Below are 17,591 nucleotides of genomic sequence, written 5' to 3' on the forward strand. Positions count from 1 at the left end.
CATATGTATTCCAATTAGTGATGTTCTGGATATCCGAGGGAAAATAAAGATCTGTATCCGTATCTGTTACTTTTCTGACGGATCTTAAACGGATCTTTTCTATTCTAAAAATTCTCAAATATTTGGATAAAAGACTGTAAAATTCCATGTATAATTCCTGTATAAATTAGGTTTTATTCTCTATTTAAATTAAAAGGTATCATTTCAGAAGCCAATTTGTACCCGCTGTCACAAAAAGGAAAGGGTAATAAATTTTTAAATTGTATCTGTGTGTCTATTTTTGGCATCGTAGTTCCTAAACAGATAAACTGTTTTTGATAGTTCTTTTTTTGTTCAAACGGTGACTTGACGGAAAGTGTTCTTAGCTTGGCCTCGTTTTTGTGGGACTTTAATTACCGGAGATTTTAATAAAAACAGACTTAGCATTTTTCAGAATTATGGTAGTAAAAACTTAAAAATTGAAAGAACGAAGTTTTCTGCGTTTGATATTTATTTGGAACTTCCAAGTTGTATACAGTTGGAGCTATAATCTTGTTCAGTAAATTTTAAATACAATTCAAAGACTTTATATGCGTGATTGGTAGCGATTTTATAGTCGGAAAATAAGGAGAAAAACGCATTGATTTAAAATTTCTATCCGCTGTCAGTTCATATTTGTTAACAAAGTGTTTTCTGACCGTGAAATCCATCTTAATATGAGGTCGACCCTCTGGGTCATATATTTTTTTTTTAATTTTTAGTCTAATATTAGTTTTTGTTATTGATTTGGAGTTTCTGTTATTCCTTATTTTGGTTTTTCTCCGCACCCTTTAAAAAAAAAAAGAGACTAAATTCCCTATTTACTGTTTGTAAAGGTGTTCCCAACTTTGTTATTCTGTCGAGCGGAGAAAGTTGGGTGGAATGGGTCAGCGCTGCAATTGTGCTGAAATAAAATGCTAAAAATTATTCCTAGCCTGTCCAGTAGCAGCTTTACACTCTTGCTCCTGTATCCTACATCTACCGAGCAAGCTAGAAATAATTTTTGACATTCTTTCCAAGCATTAATGCAGCACTGGCCCGTTCCTTCCAACTCTCCCTCAATTTTAACGGAGATTTCTTTAAAGAGTAAGTTATAGTCTTGATTATATTTTCCCCGTAGATGACATTTTTTGGAAGAAACTGTTATTATTCTGGTAGGAATACCTTCCATAACAGATTTTACACTTGGATAGTTGAATTGGGGGGAAAAAAATTGAGATCCGTATCCGTATCTGCGGATCTTGACACAAATGATCCGTATCCGTGGATCTACTTTTTTAACGATCCGACACATCTCTAATTCCAATGTGACAAATTTTTCTTTATCTGAGTAAAAAAATATTGATGTATTTTTTTGAATTCTTAGTACATACTTGCATGTGCAATTTTTGCATGATATTAAGTGCATATAATCCAGGCTCTACTCGCTTACATTGCCATGTGCAGTGTGATATGAGTATGACGAACAATGCTACTATCTTTAAATTATGGGGAAAATATAGAATATAATTCTTATAATTATTCTTAGTTTCAATCTTTGTGGGATGTTTTTAATATTAGGGATATTAGGATAATCTTAGCCTCCAAGTTCGCACTTGCTAGTTCTTGTGGCGTACACATAGGAGAGTGAAACAAAAAAGTTTTTCTTATTTGTGGTCTTTATTCATTTATTTATTTAAACCCCACCAATCACCACCGTACCAACCCCGGTGAGGGTTTTACCTGATGTGGTGACTGGGAGGAACAGAACAGTTCATGAGCGACACTCGCTGGAACAATTTTGATATTTGCAGAAACCAATATAAAATCATAAACAATAAAAAGAACAAAGTATACAAGTGAAGAAGCTGAATAAGAATGGGATGGCTGGCAAATACAATGTAAACGGCTATTTTGAAAATTTTTAGCCTGGATATTTCAAGTCATCTGCTTGAGATATGAGTAGTGATATTATTTTATGGATATTCTTGTGTGTAACTGGATGAGTGAGATAGAATATGTGTAATATTTTTGGAAAAGAAAAGTTGGAATTGTAAGTGCAATGGAAAGACCTGGTTAGAGGACAGAGTTGAATATGTAATGTTCAGGAGTTCCAGGCTGCATACACATAATGGTGAGCTAATTAACTTAAATCTATGTAGATGCGATGAAAATGGTTCATGTGCACTGAGAAATTGTACTTCTATTGGATGTTTGTTGTCGATATGGAATAATATGTGAGCACTTGGGATTGTTTGTTAACTAAATCACAAACTAAATGTGATAAAATAGAAATGACTTGGTATGGAAAAAAAAACCAATTAAATAATAATTATTATCCGTGACTGGTTGGGGTTTCAGTTAGTGGCCGGTTGAGCATTTTTGTTTAGTCGTCAGACAGCAAGTAGTGTGTGATAGATCTACTTTTTACCAAAATTATTCCTTTTTGTTAAAAGTTTTGTCTCTTCCTTTTTTGCAGACCCTCCTGAAATTAAAGTGCCCCACTCTTCCCTTCATGCTGGAGAAGGGACCAATGTAAATATATCTTGTATAGTTAGAGGAGAACCGGTTCCTTCTGTGATATGGAAGAATAGTGATGATGTTATTGTTCATTCTGGTGATCGTTTCCATGTAAAGACGTCGGGTCATCTTCACATGTTACAGATTCACAACTTGAAAGAAGAAGATTTTGGAATGTATGAATGTGTGGCGAGAAATTCTCTCAGCAGTGCATCTGAAAGGGTTCATATTATTGGTATGTAATACTAATACTGTAATTATATATATATATATATATATATATATATATATATATATATATATATATATATATATATATATATATATATATTTGCCGGAGATTTATTTATTGAAATCAAATTCTGAGTTTTTTTCAATTGGTACACCAGTTAAAATTATATTTGGAATTATATTTGTTAACTTATGACATGCATGCAGATAAATAACTTATCATATAAAATATGCTGACATATCTTGAATCTATAAAGCGGTTTGAATTCAGCTTCAAAGCAGAAGTTAAAAAAAGTTATCAGCGTATGAGGCAGTGAAGCAAAAGGAGGATAAGTGGACATTTTCAAGTTAAGGTTAAATCTTGATTAAAGGTCCTAGGTGGGCTTTCATTGAAAAGGTTTTCTAAATCTTGCTGTATAACAGCACCTACCAGGGCTACTAGTACTATCTCTTTCTTGCCCTTACCAGATTGGAAGTTTACCTACTTTTTTTGCACTAATTATCTCCAAATTTTAGTTTTTTCACTTACATCCCCTTGCTTCTCACTGCCTCATATGTACAGATGTTGTGTACCAGGCCATCTCCTCTTTACAAGATTGATGAAAAATATTTTTAACAAAAATTGTAATAGCTGATCACTAGCACATGAAAATAACCAAACCCTGGTCAGATTTTTTTTTTTTTTTTTTGATGATGCTACAGTTTTTGTTTTCCTGATTGTAAAATATTATACAAAAGAGAAAAAAAAATAGATAAATAAATGAGTAAACTGATTAATTTAATGAAATTGTTTAAAATATTGCCCCCTCCTCTCTTCCTGCTAAACTCTTCATCATTTTTTAACACAATGTACACTAAGTCGCATTCTAATTATTTTTTATGTTGAAGCATGCAGTCCCAAAATAGCAGTTTGGAAGCCTTATGTACACTCAGTTAATTTCTAAGTTTGGAATGAAGCAATCTAAATCTAAAGAATGCTTTCAATCAAGGCTGAACTACATGAACTATATTGTTTTTTTTTTTTTTTTTTTTTCAACTTTTCTACCACTCTTGCTTAGACATCTTTCATTAAGATGTAACTTCCAGGAACTTCAAAAGCTATTAAAAACTTAAAAGAATTTAGTTGTTAATTCAAATAAACACTAGCTTGTTTATGAATGGAGAATATTTACTTAGTTTACAAAAAGTTAATATTTAATAGTTAATAAAAGTTAATACAAAAAATAATATTATCAAAAATATTTAAATAATTTATTATCCATCATAAGTGCTGATCAACTGAGGTTTAGGCCTCCTTCACACGGGCAACTTAATTGAATGAACTTTCAAACGGGTGTTTATTAAGAAATGTAACCTGGTAGAAAAGTGAAGGAATCGCCTGGCATCCTTCACATGACAGTCAACGTGCCCGACACTCCATGCACATGTGCTGCTACCATTCTCATCCTGATGAATTGAATCAACTAAAAGAACATTGAAAAGCATTGGCTCTACACACAAGTAAACTACTTGAGTCAACTCTGTTCAGTTTTAAATACATAGTGGAGCAACTGCTCATATAAATTCTGCTTGGTCCAGTGGTGTGAGGCATGAATTTTTTTTTTTTATGTACCTTTTTCTTTTAAGAAGAAAGGTTGATTCAACTAATCACCTTGTGTGTACTCAAATGAAAAAAAAAACACTTCATAAATTGTGACATGGAAGGATTTTTAGATGGATAAAATTACTTGTAACTTATTGTTTTGGTTATTTAAAAAAAAAATGTTCAAAGCTACTTTGAAAACTGCATTTAGCAGTTTTAATATTTGTTACTATTTTCACAGCATAGCTAACAAATAAATTTGAAGACAAATTTATAAAATTATTTAAATTAACTCAATTGATACAAAGTGTAAATGATAGTTAAATAATTTTTCAGTATGAGAAAATCTTGTGTGTTTACAAAAAATATCAGTAATGACTGTATTTAACTATAATGTCAGTATTTGAAAGGTTTTGATGTTCTAGACATGTCATGTAAAAAACCCAACCCTGTACCAAAGAAATTTACTTGAAATTGCAAGTTTAAAATATTTTTATTGTGGATTCAAAATTGAAATGCACACAGATTTAAAACTGCAAATCGTCTTTCAGCTGTATTTTCTGATAACAAAACACTTAGTTTTTTATTCAGTATTTTAAATATTTTTCATGCTCTATGATCTTTTTTATTACATTTCTAGGTACCCCTCAAGTTCCTATTTTCACTAGTAAACCTCATGGTACACAAGGAACAAAATATACAATATCTTGGACCACAAACTCCCATACACCTGTTGATGAATATAGACTGATGTACAAAGTGGTAAAAAACATTTTAGTCATTTGTTTTCTAAAAATTTCATGTGTCATTTTGAATTAAAAACTTTGCATTACTTGAGAGAATGGGGAAAAAAGTAATATTTTTATGATCAACATACGGCTTGTAGTTATGCTCAATAATACGAATTGAAAGCTGCTCTGTTGTAACTTTCCAAATCAATCATCTTTATTCAGTATTAAAAATTGATTGTTACAAATTTGAAGCCAAATATCAAAAATTGGCTTCTAATAAACATATGGAAATTTTATATCAATAAAATAAGCATGCAATGATGATAAAAATTCTTGGTTTAATTGTCTTTTAGGGAAAAAAATTAAACATATTGAAATTTTATACGTTTTCGTGCACACACACATGATTCTTCTTAATGCAAGGTGCGGGCCATGGGTGAAAAAGTAGGGGCGCCACTGTTTGATACATTGTTGCTTCATTGAATTAAAAAATTCATTGAAATAAAATATAAAGTGAAATGTTTTAAATTGTAAAAAATTATTGGTTACCATATTCTTTTATTTATTTTCTGTTGTTGTTATTTGATATACTTTTTAAAAGTAAATTTTTCTACCATTTCAGCACATTTTAAAATTAATTGTATGTTTTTAAATTTTTAAACAAATTCAGGCTAATATTACGCTATTGAATAACAATCTTTTGAAAAAAATTATTTTTATGTATACTACTGATTACACAACAATATATATAGATTAATTAAGTAGTATATTTTTATCAGATACTTCCAGTAGCTATGGTGAACAAATGTAGCACAACATCTATACTAATAATATAAAGCTGAAAAGTTTGTATGTTTGAAAATGCTAATCTCAAGAACTACTGGTTCAAATTGAAAAAATTCCTTTGTGTTGAATAGTCCATTTATTGAGGAAGGCTATAGGCTGTATAACATCTATGACTAATAGAAGTGACCTAGGCAACGCTGGGTATGTTTACTAGTTTTAATGTACAGAACTTCTCTCAAGTGTTCCAGGGAATTCCATACTGATTATAATAACTCCAAAAATTGATTATGAATGTAGGGTTTTTTTTTTAAACTTAAAACTCCAACACAAACTAAGACTATTTTTAAAAATGGACATGTTAGTGCAGTATGTTTTCTTTCTTATTCTTTTTCTACTAAACATTGAAAAAATCATAATGTCTCTGCATTCAAAAATGTCTATTTTACCTTTGTTGTTATGAACTTTATTTCATTCACAGCATTATATGAATAATATTGCTTATAACATATTTCAGTTGTTGTGCACAAAATTTTATAGTTCAAAGACTGTTGTTGTAATTAGGGTCAACTGTGTTTTTCAACTTCAAGAATCTGTTTATATAACATTCAGAATGTGGAATCATTTCATGTCTTCATGATTAAATCATTATTTATTTAAAGCAACGTACAAGTTTAAAATGCTGTTAGCAGCGTTAATTCTACTGAGAAAAAAATATTTAAAGTAAATTCTGGTTTTTGATTAGAACAAGACAAGAACACTTTTCCTGGCATTCATTTAAAATTATAGACATCAATCAGTACTAGTCCTGGTGCTTATTATTTCATGATAGATATTGGGTCCATTGTTTAGAAACAAATCATTAATTGAATGTTGAAAAATGTCCGAAACTTCTATTTGCATTATGTTTCAGTTTTCTTTTTATGCCATTCTTACCCCTGAAAATTCATTAAATATATTTTGGAAATAGTTTCTCTCTTAAGATGTAAACTGACTAAGTGTTTAAAATTTGTTGTTAATTTTTGTGTGTAATATTTTTTATAGAAATCAGGCAATGGAAAATGGGAAACTAAAGCTATTCCTTCAAGCGATGAGAAAGATGGTGATACCTACATCAGATGTATCAGTTGTCTGACTTATTACCAGCTACATCATATGAGGCTGTAGTAACTGCCAAGAATAAGTTTGGATTAAGTGATCAAAGTGAACCTCTTATTTTCTCTACAAAAAAAGAAGGTAAATATTTTTTAGTGAATAATTTTATTTGCTAAAAAGGTGTAGTGTTTAAACAGAAAGCTCAATTGTAATAATTTTCAATATAAAAGGAATTTTGTGATGTTAGAATGTATTTAATTCAGTTAAATGGTATACATAGCAATTCTAGTGTCATTTATTGTTTGTAAAAAGCACAATTTAAAAAAAAAAAAACCCTCAGAATTAGATTGTCAAAGCTGAGAAATTTTATTATGTATTGTCTGCTACAGGGCTTAATTTCCAACAACAGATGCACAGAGCCCTATATTCTTATCTTATTTTCATATGTAAAAAGCATGAATTCTGTCCAATTAGGGAAAATTCTCATGAAATTGGAAAATGTGTAGTTGCTGAACTCAAATACTAATGTGATGACCAGCAACAGGCTGTGGGGCCTGCTAGGCTGGTCCTAGTCAGTTTATCAGTCCCCAATGAAGATCAATAGCCCTCTTAAAGCTATCCACCCCCTTGCACACAGAGCCGTGTCCAAGGGGAGGGTTTTTGGTGTTAAACCCCTCCCATTGGGGAAAAATATTAAGTCAGATGAAGAAAATGTATATTGAGCTCTTTAATTAACGTTAGTGTGAAAATTTGCGTGCAGTGTTTTTTTTTTTTACTTTTTACTTTCTCTGAAGTTCAAAAGGCTCTCGCATTCTAAAAACATGCACCATGCTGGTGTTTATGCAGGTCAGCTTCACTAGAGAGAACGGTTCAAAGATTTTTTTAAAAATACAGATACAACTGTGATGACCAACAACAAGCTTTATGCCCAACTAGGCTTCTCCTAGTCAGTTTATTAGCCCCCAATGAAGATCAGTGGCCCTCTTAAAGCTATTCACCCCTTCGCTTATTCCTGCCTCTTCCGGTAAGGTGTTCCAAGTGCCCACAACCCCTACTAAAGAAGTAATTTCTCCTAATTTCCAGGCTAGCCTGATATTCGAATAGCATAAAACAATGACCCCTCGTCCTGCTTTCCGTGCTAAAATTGAACCCATTAACATCTTTTATTTAGATAAATTTAAACAATTGAATCATGTCCTCTCTGCCCCAGGCTATACATATTAACATAGCAGCCAACTTGTACGATTTAGCCATACATTGTAAGGTTTTCGGACGTTTTGGCCTTATGGCAGATTTATACGATTTTTAGGTTTTTGGTCTTTGACACATTACACATCGCGCATGAGGCTGTCTGGCTATTATCACATGCAGCAATATTTTTGTTATGAGAATTACACGTGGTGTTTGAAAGTTTGCTATTCATTTAAGTAGTACTAGACAGAGCTGCACACTTCTTTATCGGAAAACAAAACTTACAGACAAACTATTGTTTTGAACAAGTTTTTGATAGACAATTTTTGAAAGCCCTAAAGTCAGCAACTTTTCAAAGTATAAGTTCAAAGTAATAAAAGCTTATTTATTGCTTATAAAAGCACAGATCAAGTAAAGGTAAGGATTTGAAAATACTTTGAATTTTAATACTTTGCTTTATAATGGTCAAAAAAGCATAGAAATAATTGCAAGATTTTTTATGTTGGCAGCTATGTAGTAGGCCTTTTAAGTCTGGTATCATAATCTAAATCTGAAAGTCCCCTTACTAATCTAGTAGCCCTCCTTTAAACTCTTTCCAATACAGAAATAGTTTTTTTTTTTTTTTTAATTCTTGCTTTATTTTATTTTATATTGGTAGATTTTATAATGTGTGCATAAAATTTTTTTTGTATAATTTTTTGGCACTATAAATTAAGTAACTGAAATTGAGGTATGACAGTTAAAACGCTAATTTTTAAAGACTATGTAAGCATTGCCTATAGCTAAAAGAGTTTTGAGATTTTAAAATCTGAAAAAAATTAACTCAGTTTTTATTTTGGAGCTTTTTTAAATATTGGCTGTATTCTTCATACTCGTCACCTATTTCTATGTCTTAGAGTTGCTAATCCTGACAACCATAGAGACAACAGTGCTTCCTGAATTCAGTGAGACTGTCACACCTTCAAGTAATGGTCAGTTCTGTGTGGTGTGAAATTTTTGTGAATAATTTACCACTGTCCCGTCTATTAACAACTTGATTTGTGCATTTGATAGTTTTCGTGTCAACTGTCATTTTTTTGTGTTGAATGTTTTTAAAAAACTAATTTATATTGTGTGATCTTAAGGTTTCTAATTCTGAAGAATTTTATTGGAAGTTGAAGAATAAATTAATTAATTGGAAATAACTTCAAATTAAAAATATTACGTTTTTCAGTAAATTATTCCATTCAAGGTCATGTGATGTTTCAGAATTCAAGCACACTCAAACCTGTTTTTATGCAGTTTTTTTTGTGCGACATATGAAAGTTTCAATCAAATTGAAACATAATTGACTAAGTTATCTATTTTTATAAAACGAGTGTGAGGTAGGTACTTCAAATGACAAGAGATTCAAAGTAGCTGATGTCTTGAATTCATTTAAATTAGCAATTCCTAGATACAGATAAGGTTTCGACTTATTTTCTACTTGAGACTTTTTTTTATTGTGCTGCCAAAGCTACTTTTTATAGCCACTCGTGAAGTTTTGGGCATTTTTTTTTTAATGTGATCCCTGTCCACTGCACAAAAACAGGTTTGAGTGTATAGTTTTCTGATACTAATATATAAATTTAGATCATTCATTTCAAATTTTTTAGTAGAAACATGAAGCGAAGAATACATGGCAATATCCTATTGCTTGTCAAGCACAAATCAGAAAACTCAATTTTCAGTAAGGTATTTATAACTTTTTAGGCAAATACAAGTTCAAGTAAAATTCAGTTATAAAAAAGAATTTACATTCAGTAATAATAAGCACTTGGATCCTGAATAATAACAATGAAGAAGACCAGATTTTTGAGCGAAACATCATACGGTAAAATCACTGGTCCTTTGATGGTGGGTGATCAGCGGAGAGTAAGAACTAATATTGAAATTGAAAATATCCTTAAAGGAAAAAATATCGTTCGCTTTATAAAAGCCCACCGTCTTTTATGGCTTGGTCACATTGAGCGAACAAACAATTTTAAATTGAAAAAGATCCTGAAATAGAAACCTTTGGGAACTAGGACCAGAGGACGACCTTGAAAGAGATGGTTGGATGATGTTCTTGCAAGCCTGGAAACAATGAATATTTGCTGATGGAGGGAGAAGGTTGGTCAGAGGGCGGTCTGGAGCGAAATTGTGGATCAGACCAAGGCCCATAACGGGCTGTAGTGCCACTTGAAGAAGAAGTAGAAGAATAAAAAGCATTACTTGATTCATTAACAGGGATGAGATTTTTCTGGCTTTTGCTGAAATTCCGCCTTTTTCTGTTGGCTTTTAAAACCTTTCCTTCTTTTATAGCCCCTTTCAGGCCTCATTTTCCTCAAAAATCAGAAAAGAATATGATTGTTTTTAATTTTCGGTCCCCGATTTCTTATTCTTTCCATTTTCCCCCTCAAATCTTCATCCTTCGCGATATCTGCCAAAAAAGGATGTTTTGAAATCATGCCAACAATGTCAAATACGTGCTGCGTGGAAAGTCGCATGCATTGTTTGAGATTTCAATCTTTTTCCATCCTGCAAGTATTTCAGTTATTTTTAATGTTGGGGTGGTTTTTTACTATATGCTACCTTATATCTGCTTATTTTATTCATCATTTCAATAATATTTTTATTTCTTTAATTTATTTTGGAAAAAATGCAAGTCAATCAAAAAATATGGCTTAGCACCTACAGTCTCTAATTTTATTGAAACTCGGCATGGTTACTTTTTTTGTATATTTAAGAAAGTGTAAAAAATATTTATGGTGAATTTCAAATGTCATGATTAAATGAGCAGCTTCAAGTTGTTCTTTTGATTCCGAAATCGTGTTAGGAAGTTTTTAAAAACAGATTTTGGGTTTCAATGTAAGGAAAAAGATAACCAATCGTTTATATACATATATCTTTATTTATTTTCAATTCTTACTATGAAAAGTATGTTCTACCATGTAAGGAAATTTTAGATTTTTCTCTCTGTTTTAAATTTTTACTTTACAAACAGACATAATTTTAAAATTTATATTCTCACTCGTTTAACACTATAAACTCAAATGTTTTTAATGAAAAAAATGTATTTTTCTCAAAAAAAATATCAAAAGTTGACACTATTGTGTGATGCAGTCAAGATTGACCTCTGGCTCCCCCAACCTTTTGTTCAAGGACTCAGGGGTTAGAAATTGTTGCCTCTTTTTCAAAATTTAGATTCATTTAGGAATAAACACTCTTGCAAGAAATGGTAAAATGCAGCAGATTGAACAAAATTATTACTTATACTTTTTAAAATACTTATTACTTATTGCCTATAAAACTGGTAAATTAGCCTTTTTTTTTTGTTGAATTTTTGAATCTCATGCCTTCCAGGTTTTATTTTAATGCAGTTTTTATTATCATCTCTTTCACAAAATTTTTTTGAATATCAGCCCTTTTACAAAACTTTTTGTTCATATCCTCCTTTTTGCTCTCTGGCTACTCTCATCCCTGCATTAAGCATTTGATAACAAAATAATTCCTTATAAGAACAGCAAGAATTTTTAACCGATAATTTTATGGATTATATGTTGCTTGGCATCTGCAAATTTATTCTCCTAACATCAGAATACATTTAAATTAAAAGTACAGACTCTTAAATTTTCTATGTTGAATGGATTAAAGATTGCAAAGAGAATAAATGAGGGGGGGGGGGAGATGCAGAACGCAGTTTTTATTCAATTGACTCAAAATAGGAACATGTATTAACATTTGAATATTTTAAACATGCTATTTTCCTTTGATATTTTCATCTTGTCATTAAGTAAAAATATAGTTACAACTTCTACTCTCTAAATTAGAATATATGGGAATTACACAATATAAGTGATTGACTAATTCTGACCTTCAAGAGAGACTAAGGCTCACATACAGATTTTCCATGGTGTATCACAGGGTTTAAATCCACACACACACACACATATATATATATATATGGAATTCAAGTTTATTTTACAAATTACTCTGGTAAATGAATGAACTTCGACACTCACACAACCTTGTGCATTAACGTTCTAGTTTTTTGAATATACTCCTTCAATATTGACCTTTTTTGAGGGGAAATTGCTAACTCCTGCCATGGAATAATGCTGTTTTTTCTATGGTTCATTTTGAAATTTAAAAAATAACAATGTTTTGTTGATTTAAATTTTTGTTTCTTTTTATTTCAGAGAAACAGGCCGAGATAGTTTACAATACTGCATCAAATCTTATTTCTACAACCATGCTCTTGTTGTATCCCATTGCAGTGAGCATCTGCTTCCGAAACTTGCATTAACTTTCATTTGAAATGAAAGGAAAGAAGGAACTTTTTGTTGTGAAATACATGAAAAAAAAAAGGAGCAAATAAGTGTCTTGGAAGGAATGTGATACAGATTTCCTGTCATTCCTATTGGAAGCGTAGCATACATAATATTGCCATATGTGTTTACAGCTAAACATGGCAACAGTATTCGTTACTTTTGTTTTCTATCTTCATGATGAAATATTTACTTCAAAAACATCAGAGAAAATTTTGATCTCTTCTGAAAGAATATATGAAGAAAAATGTCATCCAGTATCTCATATTGTTTATCTGTAATATCAGCATTTTATTACAAACGGTGGTTACTCAAAACCACTCTAAGCAAAACAAATTATTTTAAATATGTATAAATTTTTAAAAAGTTAAGAATTTGAAAATATCTTATATACTACTCATTTATACATAGAAATATTAACTATAAAATTCCTGTCAAATGCTTTATTCCGGAAGTCATTTTTGTAATATTGGGATACTATTTATTTTGGAATAAAAAAAAGCCAATGAAGTTGCATATTTCTTACATATGAAGTGAATTGATAAAAAGAAAAAAAATGGACCATATGCTTTTTATCGAGAAGATAGAAAACCGATGCTTGGAGTAATTTGTGATGTGTACAATGTTAAAACCATTTTCGTTTTGTGATGTCTTTTTGAAGTGTCTTTTATTTATTTTTGTAGTCATTTTGATGGCAGCACACCAATACGTAACTCAGCACGTTTAGTATCTTATATTAATAACGTAACATGTCATCTTAAATCAACAAGAAATGCTACACCTTTCTTATCTTTAAATTAATATGTAAACACACATATGTGTGCTCTTTCCAAAAACTTAACTTTTTAATGGCACTTCTACATTGTTTTGACTAAAAATGTACAAGCTAAAAAATTACAAGAAAGATAAGATCATAATTATGCATAACATATTGGTGTAGTGATAATAAATGTTTGGAGTATACATCAATACATGTTTTTTTTTTTCTTTTTTCATATTTTTTTGTAAATCAAAAATAAATACTGTCTTTTAAAATTTTACTTTGAATTGTTACTGGAAATTGATCTTTTCTATCGCGAATGCCAAAAGTTGAATAATTCATGTTTGGTTACAGTACTTAATCTAGAATGAATATAAACTATTAAGTAAAACAAATTGTAAAGATTTTTCAAAGAGGTCATTTCTATTTTTTTTTTTTTTTTTCATACTGATCCAGTTAAGAGTATATTTTTAATTAGGACCCAAACAGTAGAATTGAGAAGTAAAAAAAAATATTTTCAAGATTGGAAATGTATTGCAGTGCAAATGATAAAAGGTTCTAGAACTTTATGTGTAACGAGCAGTTTCTTTGATCATTTTATCAGTTGCATAAATTGTGGTTGAAATTGCTATTTTAAGTAAATATGTAATTATTTATGTTTGAAATGTTTAATACGTAAAATTAAAAAAAAAAATTATTTCAATATTGCAAAATAGGTGTGCCCATTCATTGTTCTATATTCATTTGTTCGTATGTATATTTCCTTTATATATACTTCTATTAATTAAACTTTTAAAATAATTATTCAAGCTATTGCTAAAAGCTTAGTTTTAATTTTTCCCATAACCCACTACAGGGAAAGGAAATGTAATCTTGTAAACGTTTGTTTTTGCGATTCATTAATTCAAAATTTAGTTTCATTATACTGCTTAATTTTGTATAAAGCATTCGTTAATGTATAAAATTGATTGTTTTTTGTGTTAACACTACAAAGTGTTAACTTTTGCATTGCAAAATTGTGATTAAAATTATTTACGACACATTTATTTTAGTGTTCATCAATCAGGTGAATTATAAATCATGTACAACATTATAATTGGGAATATTGCTATAAAAATAACTAACATTAAAAATAGTTAAATTTTGATAAATTATACTTTAAAAGTATAGTTTTAAAAACACAGAAAAACATTCTACTGTATTTATTTTTGTTAAGTGATCTTTATTTCATTTATAAATTTGCATTGCTTTGTAAAGTATAAAATTTCCTACAAAAAAAATTACATGTAATCTAATAATGTAAATTATTTGATCACGTGAAATTCATTTGTTTTCAATATACTTTATTTAAGCGTTGAATTAAATAAAACTGTAGATATATTGGAGTTGTGTGTCTTATTTAGTTCATCATACTACCAATTTTGACTGGTGGTTATTTTTTCCTCCTTCCAGATAATTATTTATGTTACATTCAAACACATAATAGCACAACTTCAAACTTGTGTAAAATGTTTTAAAATAGCATTTTTTGCTCAGATTGAGGCTGTTCAATGAAATAAATGAAAACAAAATGAAGTTGCTTTTGTGAGAAGAAGGGGGGGGGGGTGAACAATCACAAAATCAATAAATAAAAAGAGTATAGGCGCATGAAGAATTTAGTTTTATGCTAAAAAATAACAAAAAATGCTGAAAGAAGAGCTTTTGATTCTAAATACGCTCCCATAACACAATGAAAAGCATGTGTTGAATCAAAGAGGAAAAATCTAGTTCACTTTATTAATTTATTCGATGGACAGAATTCAGGAATACTTTTATAACATTTATAGATATAAAATATCTTAAAAAATAATTACTTCTAACGCATTTTTTTTTTTTTTTGAGCTGCATATTACAGCCACAAAATATATAGCAATCTCATAGAGAAAGTGTATACTGAATATATTGCTTTTAATACATAGGAATTAATTACTCATTGCAGAACTTTTATTGTAAGAATGAATGATGAAATATTTGATTATAAAAAATTTATAAACCATATGTTACAAAACATTAAAAACCTTTCCATTAACCAGCAAAAACAAAAGGTTGATATTTGCAAACATTGACATTACAGCTGTATTTACCAAAATACCTATCTGAATTTGAAGTTTTTCTCTAAGTACCATGTCACCAAGCATTTGAGATATGTGCGCAGCTTTCGAAAAACTACCCTGCTTTTATTTTAATCATCAACATAGGGTGCTAAAATGTTCACATTTCGTGGATGTTTCATACTCAAACCAAATAATCTGTTGAAATAGATGCAAATATTTTGTAGTAATAAGTTAGTTACCGCCCTAAAGCAGAAATACTTAAATACACCGCCAACTCGGTTATTCCATCCGAGGACTGCAATTTCGTGCTTTTTAACACTTATCAGCCCGGAACATTAGCTACCAGTTTGTTTGGCTCCCTTAAGTTTTTTAGCCTCCAGCTCAGGTAGTTCCTATTTCGGGCTTATGAGTGCTAAAAAGCACGAAACTGCAGACCTTGGATGGAATAACTGAGCTGGCGGTGTATTTAAATATGCAAATATTATTGAAACTTCTTAATAATGTAATTGCTTCGAACATACACTTCCTTTGAGCATTTTCCTTAATGTAAATTGATTTCAATGGCACATAAGGCAATTGAAATAAGGACTGCAACCAATAATAAAGTCTAATAAAAAATTACAAATCATACTGCATATTAAATAATTATAAATGATCAATGCTTTAATTTCTGAAGATAAAAGTGCAGTTGATAAACTTTCTAAAGAGCTGCAGCTTTACTTGTAATTATTGATTTCATGGAAGAGTTGTAAATTATTATTTTTTTCATATCAGGGAATATTATGCCGTGTCTAACAGGTCAACCTCCAGTATTTGGGGATAGGATTGGCAAGTTTCTTCCAAAGCAGTTAAAACCGTCACGGTACAAACTAATTGCTGCCAGATAAATGGCATTAACTGGCAGAAATGTCAGTTAATGCCAAAATTGGGTGAGGTTGCAAGTTTGATTAACTATAACATTAGACATTACTCAATATTAATACCCATTACAAAATTCATTATCAGTTAGCATCCAGATTTCACCGCTAACTCCAATGGGAAGGTTTTAGCTCAGGTTATCTTTTCCCATTTAAAATGTGAACTGTTAAGGGGTGTAATCCTGGGGAAAGAGGTGGGTGGATGCTGACAGAAGTATAAGTTAGGGAAATCAAGTGTGTTTGAGGAGGGAAGATGCCATTCCTATGCTACTCCCCTCGACTACAACACTAGAACTATTTCTTCACCTTTCGGCTTGGAAGTTTTGAGCACAAGAAAACAAATTATAAATGAGTATCAAAGGTGACGATTTTGATAAAACAGGTACCAGGTTTTAAAAAAGAAAAACAACATCATTGTCAAGGTCACCTTTCATTGTTTCTCCGGTAGTTCCTTTCTTTATGATCCAGGTCTGTGGAGCTGTAATACAGGATCGAGGAGCAATCCCATCTTTATATTGTGGTGGAGATAATTCAGCAGGTCTTCTCTTTGGTTACTTTGAAGTAAACTCTGGAGAACTGATGTTATCTTTTTCTATTAGTGAGTAGATTCAGCAAGCTGGAACATCATTCAATCAGAAAACTTCGCTATTTCATGTAATTTTTCAGTTCCTAGTTGTGTTAAAATGCGCTATTTTTTGAAGAAAAGTTATGCCTTCAAGGGAAAAGTAACTAAGATATTGATTTTGAAACATGCATCATTGTGTAGAAAATAAACAAGAACTTCCTGCCAGAATTAAACTAGCCTACTTTCCTGAATACAGACATCAACTTGGTCAATGTTTAATTAGATAAGGCTGCAAATTATGACAAAAATATCTTTTTAACATTTAAGGTTGATTTCTAGAAACAAAATATGCTTTTCTTGTTCATGAATATATAGTCACCTCACAGCAACAGTAAGATATCTAATGCCAGAAATAACACTAAGATATCTTACTATTGCTCTGAGGTGACGATATACGTAAAAAATACATTCAATAATAAATTATTTAAGACAATACCATACTGAGCATCAATACTGTATAAAATCAGCCAGAGAAAATCATTAAAACATGTAAAGATCTATTTTGACGTTTAACATCTAATATAGTGGTGGACAAAAAAACTGCACCCACTAGCAAAAAATCACATTTTACAGACTTTCTTGAGAAATAAGAGAACAATTGAGACAGTGAGAAGCAAAGGGATGTAAGTGGCAAAATTTAAAAAATTGGAGATAACCAGTACAAATGGTAGATGAACCTCTCCTCTGCCTTGGGGCAAGAGATAATACTAGTAGCCCTGGTAGGTGCTGTTATATAGC

At 30.6% G+C, this 17,591-nt stretch overlaps 1 protein-coding gene across 1 annotated transcript in view; it reads left to right on the forward strand.

Annotated features, from left to right (window-relative positions):
* The window catches only part of LOC129224856 (roundabout homolog 1-like), a 264,554-nt gene extending 257,109 nt beyond the window's left edge, over positions 1-7,445 (forward strand). The window contains 5 exon segments of the mRNA XM_054859403.1: positions 2,477-2,752; positions 4,971-5,092; positions 6,889-6,955; positions 6,958-7,080; positions 7,414-7,445. Coding sequence (XP_054715378.1) covers positions 2,477-2,752; positions 4,971-5,092; positions 6,889-6,955; positions 6,958-7,080; positions 7,414-7,445 — 620 coding nt within the window.
* Positions 7,446-17,591: the final 10,146 nt, after the last annotated feature.

This window comes from Uloborus diversus, chromosome 6 (assembly GCF_026930045.1).
Source record: "Uloborus diversus isolate 005 chromosome 6, Udiv.v.3.1, whole genome shotgun sequence".
NCBI classification, from domain to species: Eukaryota; Metazoa; Arthropoda; class Arachnida; order Araneae; family Uloboridae; genus Uloborus; species Uloborus diversus.